General features: G+C 35.0%; 1 protein-coding gene across 4 annotated transcripts in view; it reads right to left on the bottom strand.

The window, feature by feature from the left end:
• Positions 1 to 821: 821 nt before the first annotated feature.
• LOC134848898 (ribonucleoprotein PTB-binding 2-like) overlaps positions 822 to 12,377 on the bottom strand; it is a 30,738-nt gene continuing 19,182 nt past the window's right edge. Inside the window, exons 8-12 of one of the 4 annotated variants that reach the window (XR_010162965.1) lie at positions 4,805 to 5,254; positions 4,340 to 4,681; positions 2,853 to 2,890; positions 2,441 to 2,486; positions 1,800 to 1,860 (exon numbers count right to left, since the gene is read on the bottom strand). Coding sequence is in view for 3 of the 4 variants with exons in the window: in XM_063866435.1 (XP_063722505.1) it covers positions 1,835 to 1,860; positions 2,441 to 2,486; positions 4,340 to 4,681; positions 4,805 to 5,254 (864 nt within the window). In the remaining variant the exon portion in view is untranslated. Of the gene's footprint in view, positions 1,861 to 2,440; positions 2,487 to 2,852; positions 2,891 to 4,339; positions 4,682 to 4,804; positions 5,255 to 12,377 lie in introns of all 4 variants that reach the window. The other 3 variants (XM_063866435.1, XM_063866436.1, XM_063866434.1) reach the window with 3 other exon arrangements.

Raw genomic sequence — 12,377 nt, 5'->3', positions numbered from 1 at the left:
TTTTTACATTTGAAAACTTGGCACTATATGGATTCTTGTTTGTTCGATATTTAGAAATTTGAACACCAGTAATATTTGGTGATATCCAAAGAATTACCTTTAATTTATTCTTGATTTCGGGTTTCAGTTTGCTTTTGGCTGACTGGATATATTTTCAAAATTTTCACTGGTTACTGCTGCATGGGCTCAGTTCAGTGTTGTCTGTGAAAGAAGTCAATGAACACTAGTAAACAGAAAAAATTTGTTTGATTTGTTAAGAAAAACGCTTTAAATTTCTAAAAAACCTTTTGAAGACACTTCGTTGATGAAATCAACCCAAATTGAGAAAACTGGATCAACCGATAATTTTTTCGGTTTCGCCGGGAAATCTAAAAACTAAAATTTATTTTCGAAAACAGAAATCAATCAAACTTTTCGTGACCTTTAAAGTTTCGCTGCTTGATAGTGGAGTTTGGCTTCCTTTCAAAAGAAATGAACTACACTTGAAAAAAAAATCAGAAGTCAAACTGCGAAAAGTAAAATTTGAGCCTGAACAAGTTTAAGACTTTTCCTAGAAAATAAAAACGTCACCTATACTAGAGCCTGATTTACGTTCATCGACTCTTAAAAGAGGCTCTGTTAAAAAAAGGCTGTTGGTTGTCCTCTTTTGAAGGCTACAAATTACTTAGAGTACAAGTTAGATGCTAGAATCTCTTGGTTGAATGTGTATTTATAACTTTTGAGACAATCTTCCTACTTTTTTGGTAGGAAAACGGCAGAAAAGAGGTAACGCTAATTCGTGAAACTACGCTGTTATTCCATTTCCACAAGGTTTTAAAAAATTTCAAAAATATAGTGTATTGTCATTGATTATATGGACTCGGGATTCTATAATGAATAATTTTGAGGAATGTATAGCATAGAATAGAGTAAAGAAAATTACATAATCTTGATTACCAATAATCTTAAATCAAACAAAGTAGACAACATCAGTCGCCTGAGTGAAAATCAGCTATGTAAATCAAAGTACAGAAAGAAAAGAGGCGCAAGGTCATGAAGTTTGGAATGTTCTGGAAGAAATACAGCACATAATTTTGACGTCTTCAAAATTGATTTTGAATTACTGACAGGATAGACAATAGCCAACAAATAGTCGGGCAGGTTGGGCTGAACAATTTTCATAGAACTTAATTTGAACAACTCTTAAAAATGGAATTATCAGTATGGCAGTTTTTACGTTAAAATATCACCAATTTTTGTCACTACAAAAAACAAAAACAGTTGCTTTTATCCGACAAAGATAAATTGTTCAGGTCAAACTCACGGAATGCGAAGAAAATTTTGTTGCATAGAAACAATATAAGAGACAGTGAACATTTTCGGTTGTGCTTTCCAATTTTTGCTGCTTTGATTGAGCACTACATACTTGTAATCTAAATGTACATCCAAATTATATCACACATTTTTGTTAATATTAAGGAAGCAACGCAAACAACAAAAGACTAATTTTCATCTACATTTTTCTAAACTCTGACTTCGTTAGTTTTTTTATTCAAGACTGGAGTTCTGGCTCCGCCTTTTCAGTTTTTCTTCTTGTCTCGGCTGATCTGCTCGATCATTTCGGACAAAATTGAGGACGTTTTTTTTTCAACTTTGGTCACTGCCGATAGATTTTCTATTTTATTCCAGAAATCATTAAAAACTTTTCGTCATTTTATACTGCGTGCAGTACAGCACATAAACCCTGATTGTTTTCTGTTCACGGCTCCTGTTTTTGACAATTCGTTTTTCTGTTCACTTTGGTCCTCGTCAAAACTTGGCTTGTTTCTTCGCGACTGCATCAGCGCCCGTCGAGTCAAGAGTTCTCTTCATTAAGTTGGGCTGAAACAAGTTAAGCCAATTAGAAAAATGTTTGAATAGAAGCAAACAGTTCGAAGACAGAACACAAATTTAGATCTACTCAACAATACCACATTTTTCCCGCCTTCCCGACCCGATTTTTCGCACAAAATATTTTCACGGCTATGATATTTGTAAAACATTTTCACATTTACCAAAAAATTGTTACATTGGAAAACATGCCTATTCTGTACTGGAATACTTCCTTCATCTCTAAATTGAGAAAAAATTTTGTTTCATTATCTAAATATTTTGATTACGAATTAAAACCACTTTAGAAAAAAAGTTCCCGGTATTGAAGAGTAGATCACTAAGACTCAAGTTTAATCAGGCGATTTAAAACTTAAAACAGTTGATTTTGATGAGAGTCACTCGCAGTTCTAAAAACATTCAAAGCTCTCATTTTTGACAGAAACAAACCACATCACATAGAAAAAATTCAAATTTGAAGCTTTCGTCAATATTCACATTTTTCAAACCGACAGAATATATCCAGCCATTATGATTTTGAAGACCCAACTCCATATGGTAAACGAGCTGAGTAAAAATATTTTGGACTAACGCCGTTTGATTTGAGACGAGTAACTTCCGCGCCGTAGCTTCTTTCTCTAGCAATTAGAAAACAATTAATCGAGTTTTTGTAATTTTAAGATATCCATTATAGCTTAAAATAACCCTTAACCTATTCACGCAGTAACTATAAGATGACAAATTTGTTCAACGATATTTTTGGCTTGTATATAATGAATCCCTCTGAAAAAATGACGAGACTTCAGTGATTCAAACTGGAGAAACGACCAAGTGCTAAGCGACAATCAGTTAGCCTAAAGTGAAAATCCGTGTTTGAGTAAGAAATTCATCACATGTTTAATCACAGGTGGTTTTGACAGGGAGAGGGTAATAGAACAAAACAACCAATTATAATAACTCTGCTTAGTCAGTTAAGTATTTATTATAACATCTAGTGAACTCACGAAAGCGAAAGCACCGTCTCGGTCGTTTAAGTCCAATGCTAAAAGGCAGATTTCATGTCATGTTTTATGTCAGATTTTATGTCACGATCTACAGGCTAGAAATTGTTGAGATAGATGTTTAAAAAGGGATTTGCCTTCAAATTACAACGTTCAAACTGCGCCAATCAGTGAAATAAAAAAATGCTGATTTTAATTCCTTTTTAAAAACAATAAATTTTTATAGGCATTCTTTTCAAACTTTAAGTCAGTGCAGATTCAGTCAAGATAGCAGTTTTTATAAATTAAACCCAAACTTTTGTTAATGGTCAGCATAATGAAGCCTGAAATGCTTTGCACGTACATTGATAATCCACTCACCATAACAATAAATCAGTTTGAATGACAAAAATATTCAGAGCAGTTTTTTTTCGACACCGAGAAATTTTTGGAATACAAATGAAGGGCTTTAAGATGATACAACTGGTTGGAAAGAAAAGTTCAGGATTATGATCTTTCTTCATTTTTAAGGACGCCTTTGAAACAGGCACAATCTCAAAGCAAGCTTAACAGTCATTGAGTCAGTTATTTACTAAAACACTCTTCAACAAATTCAACAGACAAATGTTTCAACTAAAAACAGCCGTTTCAACTGGAATCAACAATAAGAGAACTAAAAATTCAGACCGCCTAAAAACATCCGCATTAATTTTCATTAAGCTAGAAGGGGGGTTATTTGCTTAATTTCTAAAACTTTTCGAAAAGTTCAAGGGACTACTTAAAAGAGGTTAGTCTATCGGATGTTTTTGCAAAGCGAGCCATTTGAAACTAAAATCTTTCGGCTTTTTATATGACTGAATCAAACCTCATGAGAACTAGTCTCTTTTTTCATAATCAATTCTTCAGCCCCGTATCTGACCGCCTTGCCCTCCAAAACCGAATCTTTGCGGTACGAGTCGCTCCCGTAGTCCGGGTAAATTTCACCCGACTGAGTGCTATTTGGTGTATTATGTTCTGTTTGCGCTTCGGCTCCGCTCGCGTTCTTCGGCTGGACGAACCGACACGAGAACTTGACGTCAGGAAACTGTCGCAACATGTGACCAGGGGGCGGCGCAACCGGAAGTTGTTTCCGACCACCCGGGTGCCCCGTCATTCCTACTTGGGGGAAGTAACCTCCCATTCCCCCATGCATTGGAGGCGGATAGACGGATAAAGGGTTATTTATTGCAGGCGGGTATAAGAAAGGGTGTGCCATTTGCGATATTGCGGGCGGGGCAAAAGGAGATGTGTTATAAGTACTATCATGCTGGTTAGTGCCATGCTAAACAATCAACCAAGCAAATCATTAGGTATTAATTCTAACTCAATCGATGAAATCGAATAAAATGAACATCAATTGACAAAACAACTACTTAAACTACCATAACGAGATTATGTCATCAATATTTACCAGTTAAGCTAGCAATTATCTCAAACTGGATTCACAAATCAAAATACAATTTAAAACTCACTTCTATCATGGATCCAGCACTGGCGCCGCCTGGCGATGCCCTGGCACTGTTGTCATAGACCACCTGTTCCGCCTTGATATAGGCACTGGGCGGGGCACTGATGAATGCATTAGATGCCACTTGCATCTGATGTTGGTGTTGGGCGTGGTGGCCTCCAGTTGCGGTTGTCCCGTAGAGCAGCGCGGCTAAGTCGGCGGCGGCGTTTCCGCCTCCCGAGTGATGTTGTTGCGTGTGGTGGGGATAGTGTGCCCCCATGGCTGATAGCTGTGCGGCAGCTAAGAGTTGTTGCTGCTGGTGCTGGTGGTGTTGTTGCTGCTGTTGTTGGAGGGCAGCTTGCTGGAACTGACACAAATAGTCAAATTATGCAAAAAACATTCAGGAAATTCTATAACACTTTGGAAAATTCAAAATTGTGTTTTTTTTTCAATTGATTACAATCATCGCCACCACTATAACCAAACTCACGATGTCAAGTCCTGTCGGAAACGTCTGGTAAGGCAATCCCGCGCCACCTCCAAATTGGTATCCTTGTTGTGCCGCTGCTGCCGACAACGCTGCTAGCTGTTGCTGCTGCTGAGAAGCAGCTAACGCCGCCAGCAACCCGGCAGTTCCACCTCCTCCTGCATTCGGATCCCCTGCCGATGACGCTCCTCCGAGTCCCGGAACATCGCTTCCTTGGGGAATGAGTCCTAATGCTTTGAGTTGTGCGTTTTGCTGCATCAAAGTGTTGGCTGCGGATGTATTTTGAGAAATAGTTGAAGTCGAGTTAGATCCATGGAGAGAATTTTGCTGAGTGTTGTCTTTGTTTGAAGCTTGTGCCAGAGCTAGCATTTGGGCTTGTGCTAGATCTTGCGATGTTTGGGACCCTGGGTGGTTCGAGGCAGAGCCCATAACTGCTGCTGACATTTGGGACTGCTAAAACAGATCAAGTGATTGCTCTCAGTTGGATTAAGACCATCCCGTATCTGTGAACATTCGTGACCACTTTCAAGAAAATGATCAAATTACTTCTATCTTACAATCACGGGTCTTTTCTCACTAGGTTAGAAATAGTTTTGAAATTATAACTTTATAATACATAATACTCAGCATGAAATGGTTTGTGCCCATTTTCAGTGTCAATTTATGTTGTTTTACTCCGGTGCTCAACCATCAATTTCAAAATTTAACAGCTTTTCATTGCAAATTTTAAAATTTCGAAAACATCATTAAAACTTTAAAATAGTATCTTCTAAAACCATATGATTTTCAGAAGTTCAGTGGTTTGTCAACTTAATGAGCTGTTTCTGGGTCAATCAAGATACTATGACAACTAGAAAAAAGAAGTGGTAAAATCAACAAAAAATTGTACTTCTATGTTTAAATGTTAGCACAATATGCCGCTCAGTGGTACCTGTCTTTATGCGTTATTCAAAAATTATCAACAAAATTGAATCAGAAAATTTACACGCTAAACAGGATATTACAACTCAGTTTTTCACAGAACATAGCAAACAGACGGTTGAAATTAAGTTACTAAACATGACTAGCCGAGTAACAGATGGAAAGCCGAGTATCGCATCACCTGTAATAAAAACATTAAACTTAGAAAAAAATACTATTCCAGGAAAAGTACATTTGCAAAACAACCCGGTCAATAACTTCTGCCATAACACCAAACTTCCTACCAACAAATAATAAATTATTCAAACGACAGAATCAAAACATAGCCAACATATAGTTGGAAAAGTGTCAAAATCAACGCGAGGAAACAGAAAAATAAATGTGGTTTTTTGGTAAAACTTCAACTTTCGAATTTCAAAGAAAAAAATATATACGCTTAAAATTCTTCAAATTTCAGGGAATAATTGTGATCGACTTTTTCGATAAAAACTGACCCAATTGCAGAAAAACCGATTAATTGTTTGTTTTTATTCCGCAGGGAAATCTGAAATTTAAAATCCACTTTCTTAACTAGATTTCGATCACATTTTTCGTTACCTTCACACTTTTGAAGTTCGAGAGTGGAGTTAGTCTTTCTTTAAAAAAATACCTACAACAATGTCTTTGTTTCGTTCATTGACACTTAAAAAACGACGAAGATGAAAACTATCCGAACAAAATCAATCACCGCAATTTCCAAAAAAGAAAGCAGTAGAATCGTATCAATGGAAACTATATTTAACTTAGTCAAATGCTGCTAAAAAGTGAACCTACAAAAACATTTAAGTCGAGAAAACAAACAATATTTTTTTTCAATATATGCAATTCTGAGCAATGACAAAAAAGATTTTTTTTCAGCTGTAGTGCTCAACTGTTACTATTGTCTATGATTATATTTAAGACCACGACAACCCGGTTGCTGTCAAAATAACACTAAGTTCCAACCACAGTTACAAATTCTCATTTTTTTTTCAAATTCAGTCAGCTTTCTTTTTTTAAAGGCAGGGAAGAGCTACATTAATTTTCAATAACTCGTTTTTTTTGGTAAACAGGTTTTTAAAGCTTAAAGAACCAATTTTTACATGACAATCTTTACTCGCTCGCTTTCCTCGATCGAGAAAGCAAAAATTTCAAATCAATTTTTCTCAACAATCAGAAAAGATTTCTGAATTTTTTTATTGCCGTTCGAATTGCGGACTGGAAGGAATTTAATATGATACAGCATTTCATCCATTCGTATGATTATTTGTGATACCTGATTTTCAATGAAAAAAGTGAAATACAACCGCACACAACTTTTGTCCCCGCTTAAAGTGGTCGGAACAACAAACTGAGAGCGTTAACTTAACCAGAAACATTCTTCCAATTTTTCTGTGACTCTCATAACTTTTAATTCAATACTATGCATCAAAAAATTTGTGGCTAAGATTTGCTAATTTCTGGAAAATTTTTTTGTCAATTTAGCTAGCTCCTCTAATTAAAAAAAATGTTTAAAGTTCAGCGCAACTAATTCGAAAGCAATTTTATAGAACAAGTCCACAAATTTGAAGGTTTTTATTTTCAGCTAGGAATTCTGACAACAAAAATCTAGTCGAAACAAAATTGGGATCAACCGTACAATCTCTACCCCTCTCCTCCCCTCTTAATTGACCAACCATAGAACCTCCCCCAGCCACGCATAATTTTGAAAATTGATGATTCGTATAAAAAATTCATTTCAAACAAAAACGCAGAATAGACTGCTTGAGTCAAATCGAGTTGACATACACGTCGTTACATGAAAACAACACGATCTAAATGCTCAAAGAAGAATTCAAAAACCAAAGAGCTCAGATCTGCCTTTAAATCAAAAAACGATCACATGACCTGAATAAACAAAAATTCATTTTACTCAAGACAAATGAAATCTTTTCTGCCTCTTTGAGCTAGACTGTTTTTGAATGATCGCCAATTTTTCTATATCAAAGGTTTTGAATTAGCGCATCATTTCTCTTTCCACTCTCGATTTGATTATGGATATTAGCGCCGATTTATTTTTCAAATTCGACCCTAAAACTTTTATCACTTAGTATTCAAACCAAACAGAAGTCTTGAGCTTTCACTCTAGATCGAAAGTCACAATAGTAGACGTAATTGAGTTTTTGAATTTAGTAGCAGATGTTGCAGCTTTCTTACAGGTATTTATCTTTTAAGTACAGTGCTGATTTAAATTATCCGGACAATACGAACACTGGAAACTTTAAACGCGCTTTTTAAAATACATGTTCAAATTAAAATTCGAACCCAAAACTTAAAACCAAAAACTATCTTTTTTGACATTTCTACGCCAAAACAATTAGTTTTGCGAAACAGATCCTACTATTTTTCAAACCATTAGACCATACTATTAGATCAAACAATATTGATTTTTAAAACTGCAGTAAAAAATAGGCCGAAATTATCTGTTCAATTCCTGGCGTTTAAAAAAGTTTTCAAAACAAGTTTTTTAAATTTTTTTCATTTGAGTTTGAATTATTTAGTGAGCACATTTTATATAGTAAAAATTAATTTTTTGGCTATGAAACGAAAATATATCTACACAAATTTGAGATCATACCCTTCTTAAATTTTGTTTTATAAGACTATGATATCATATTTTTGTCAGCAAATGAATCAATAGTTTTGGCTAAATTTTTGATTGACTAAAAATGCCTAAAATAATCATTTTTGGTTAAAATTTTGGGCTCGAATTTCGCAAAACAAATTGCACCATATTAATGCTGGTTAAATTCTACGCAAGATTTGTCTTCAGCTTTTTCGTGTAAATTCACCCTGATTTCAGTAAGCTCATTATAAATTCCAAGTTTTATTCGTTTTGTCGGGATATAATTTAAATCAGCAAGATAACTTCCGGTTTCATATCTATTTTTTTTTTCACTTTATGATACTACTTCAAGACCAGATCAAGATGATTCTCCGAATCTCCAGTTCTCTGTTCTTTGATCTCGCCATTTTTCCTGTATTTTTTGATACCATTTCAGCGATTCAGCACACATATAGTTTGGTTTTAGATGCAAGCAAATGGATTTTGTAGAGTTAGGTTAATTTCTGAATTGGCAATGAGTTCATTTTGATTTTAGTTCAATGAAAAAGATGCATGCTAGAGCTCACTTTTCAATCTTACTTTAATTCAATTTTCACGTTCTTGGTATATGAAAACACCCTTAGTTAATAAAATGACATTAACCTTTCATTTTATGAAGTTTTTTCATTTCAATTTATGATCAATTCGTTTTAGTGTTTTCAAACAATCTCTGATTTCGTGGTTTTCAAATCAGTTATAAAAACAGTAGCCGACAGACATGGAGTTCGAATCCCGCTCAGAGCAGATCACGCGTTAATCCTCATCCGAAATATTTTCACACGAGTATCAGCATCGTTATGCGTCATTTTAAATAAAGTAGTATGATCTAACAGCATTTGTTACACAATTACGATTTAGCATGTGGTCAAAGCGAAGGATAACATTTCACCTTTTTAAAGCACACCTCGAACTTCAAGGTTCAAAAATAAACAAACCCTGTCAACAAACTGTTAGATTGAAGTGTCAAAGAATCCGAAAAGATGCCCTAAAGATATTTCGATTAAAAAATATTCAAGATAGCTTATTTTTCCGATGGAACGAAATCTTTCCGAGAAAACTCGTTAAATCAGTTATGTTTATTCCGGAAAGTCTGAAAATTAAAACCTACTTATTCTCACCTTATTTGCTATACTTATTTTGCTAATTGATGGCCTTTTTTGGATTCCATTCAGTAAATGAATTTGAGGTGAAATTAAATAGAAATCAAAGTCAAACTGCAAAAAATGAATTTGAAGATGAACAACTTTGACCACTTTTTCCTGAAAAAAAAACGAAAAAAAAAACACTACGACCTACATAAGGGGTCTTCACTTCAATCATTAACACTCAAAATATTTTGAGACAATTTGAATAATTTTTTTAAAAAATTTTAAATAAGTATCAAGTCCTCGGCTATTTCCATTCTAGTTGTGCTTTAAAAACGTGTGCAATTGTTCTAAGAGGGGCAAACAATAAAAAAGAAACACAAGACTGGGATTTGAGCTGGATGACTATTTGACTGTAGCTGAATTCAAGTTCAATAGCAGTATCAGGATAAAATCAGATAAAAATGAGCGAACAACGGAAGATACGATACGTAAGATACGAGACATTTAACCCCATTTCAATTCATTGTCTTCCTTTTCAATTTAGAACCACAAATCCTGACCCAGAAAGGTGCGACAGGGTCATTGTTTATTCGGGTCTGCATGTTCTAAGGCGTACAGTCATTGAGCAATCCTCTAAAAGAAGTTCGAAAAACAACTGGTGTGCTATCTAAAATAAATTTTATAAAATGCAGTAAAATAATTTACGTGTCTTTTTTGGTAATAAATTTCAAATATTTTCCCCGAAAATTTATCGAAATTTTTGGCCCAGCTACCACTGATGAAACTTTCGATCCTTTGAGTTTGAAAAATTTAAAATCATTTTTTCCTTTCCCAAGTCAATTTTCTGCTCAATGACAGTTTAGCCCGTCTAAGCAGCGTCTCACTATCAATTGAAGTCAATAGAAAGCATCAATTAGCATTAATTAATTAATTAACTCATCATTAATTAATCGACAAACAAACAAACAGTACGACGTGTATTTGGGGAACAGAACAGCAATGTCAAATGAACCACTCAAAATGGTACGCATGTATTCTATAGGCTGTTGCAAAAATTACTACCTGATTTATTCCTTCAAATGAGCTTTTACGAAGTTCAGATCATTTGGACAAAAAATGCACCATTTAATTTTTTTCAAATATGGCTTTTCCAAGACTTCGAAACTCGAATATTTTATGAAATTAATTTCGTCCACGAAAATCAGAAAAAAACATGGCAGGAAAACATCAAAAATTTGTGTTTGAGCTTTGAATTTGGGTTTTATGAAGATATGCTAATTACTCATTTGAAGTAAAATCAGTTATGATCAACTTGCCATTTTCTATGATAAATAGTTGGTAAAAGGTTGTTAGAGCGTCTAATGCTTTCCAAACATGAAATGAACATTTGTTTTAAATCAAAACAGAGTTTTGTCTAAACGCATTAAAGAGCCAATCGTTCTGATTTTCCAGACAAGTTTTTAAACGTGAGATACCTACAAGTCCCGATCAATTTTCCAGGAAAACTACTCACAGGAAAATTTAAACAGCTCCCTCGTGAATCTTTTTCCAATGCCCAAACTCACGTCCAAGTCCCTAAAACACTCCAACCCCCCAAACCCACCCCAGCCATCGTCGCCCGCCCGCCTCCACTATTAATTTTAACTACTATTATAATAATTCTTTTCTTTATAACCAGTGCTAGTCAGTAGTATCGGAAGTACTGATTTAAGTAGTGGTGTATATTATTAGCTGTCAGCATTGGTTGCAGGTGGGGCTGGTTCGCAGCGTATACTAGGAGGGGGGTTGAGGGGGAGGAGAGGGGGGAGGATAGGGACGAGGAGGAGGAAGCATTGATTAGAGATCTCTGAAGATTTGGATTGGCGGGCAGCTGAAATAGCGCATAAATTGCTTACATACATATCTAAAAGAGTAAAATTAAAGATACCCTTTTCAGCCAGTTAATTTAAGAAAATTAACCTGAAATTCAAAATAAAGTATTAACCTCCCTCAAGATGTAATATTTAAAAAAACTTCCTTAATATTAAAAAAACCTGATTATCGTCTCTATTAATTTTTTCGAAGAAGCACATCAAAACTATTTTGCTATCAATGATCGATTACTTCAAGAAACCTGTGTATACAGCTATTCGATTCTTCGACCAGCTAACCATCATAGCATATTTATAGAATAATACCTTGTTTAAACACAGTACAAAACATTACATACAGCACCTATATTAGCACCATGATCAGCCTCAGAAAATATTGATTGAAATCACAAATGATTAGATTAGACTCGTTTAGGTACGGGCTTTATTTGAGAGGCCGTTTTAAGGCACATTATCAATCTACTCAGTCTGTCCTGTTCAAATATAAAAACTGGCAGTTTAATCGGTGAAACGGAATTTGGTATTTACTCAGTGTCCATTAGAAGACAACCCTTCCATGGCAGTATTTGAGATAGTTATCAGCATCGCGTAGGTAAACACAAGATAATCTAGAATCCGAATGCGATTGCTTTTCGAGCCTAGACGTAACCAAAAAAGCTTGCTACAAGATAAATTTTCCAGAAATTTGAGCGACTAATTAACTTCGCTAAACGGAAGCAGTGACAACGAACAATAACTCTCCTCTAACCACTGTTCGTATAGTTATTGAACTGACGTTTTTGATGAGCAAAGCTGAACAGGGTATCGATGTTTTTGAAAACTTGAATTGAAAAAGCTGCGCCTACAAGAAGATAAGCCAGATTCTTGGAAGTAGCGCAAAATATTGCATCAAGGTAATTGATGCAACAAAAACTTCCATTAAATAAATTGGTGCTATTTTCTTGGTAAAGCTAATTGGTTGTAAATGGAAGAGAGTATTTATTGAATTACATTTTCAATCCCTGTTGAAATGTCTGAAGAGCGAAAAAAGCTTG

The sequence above is a fragment of the Symsagittifera roscoffensis genome, chromosome 6 (assembly GCF_963678635.1).
Source record: "Symsagittifera roscoffensis chromosome 6, txSymRosc1.1, whole genome shotgun sequence".
Lineage (NCBI taxonomy): Eukaryota > Metazoa > Xenacoelomorpha > Acoela > Convolutidae > Symsagittifera > Symsagittifera roscoffensis.
This window is presented reverse-complemented; position numbering and strand designations above follow the sequence as displayed.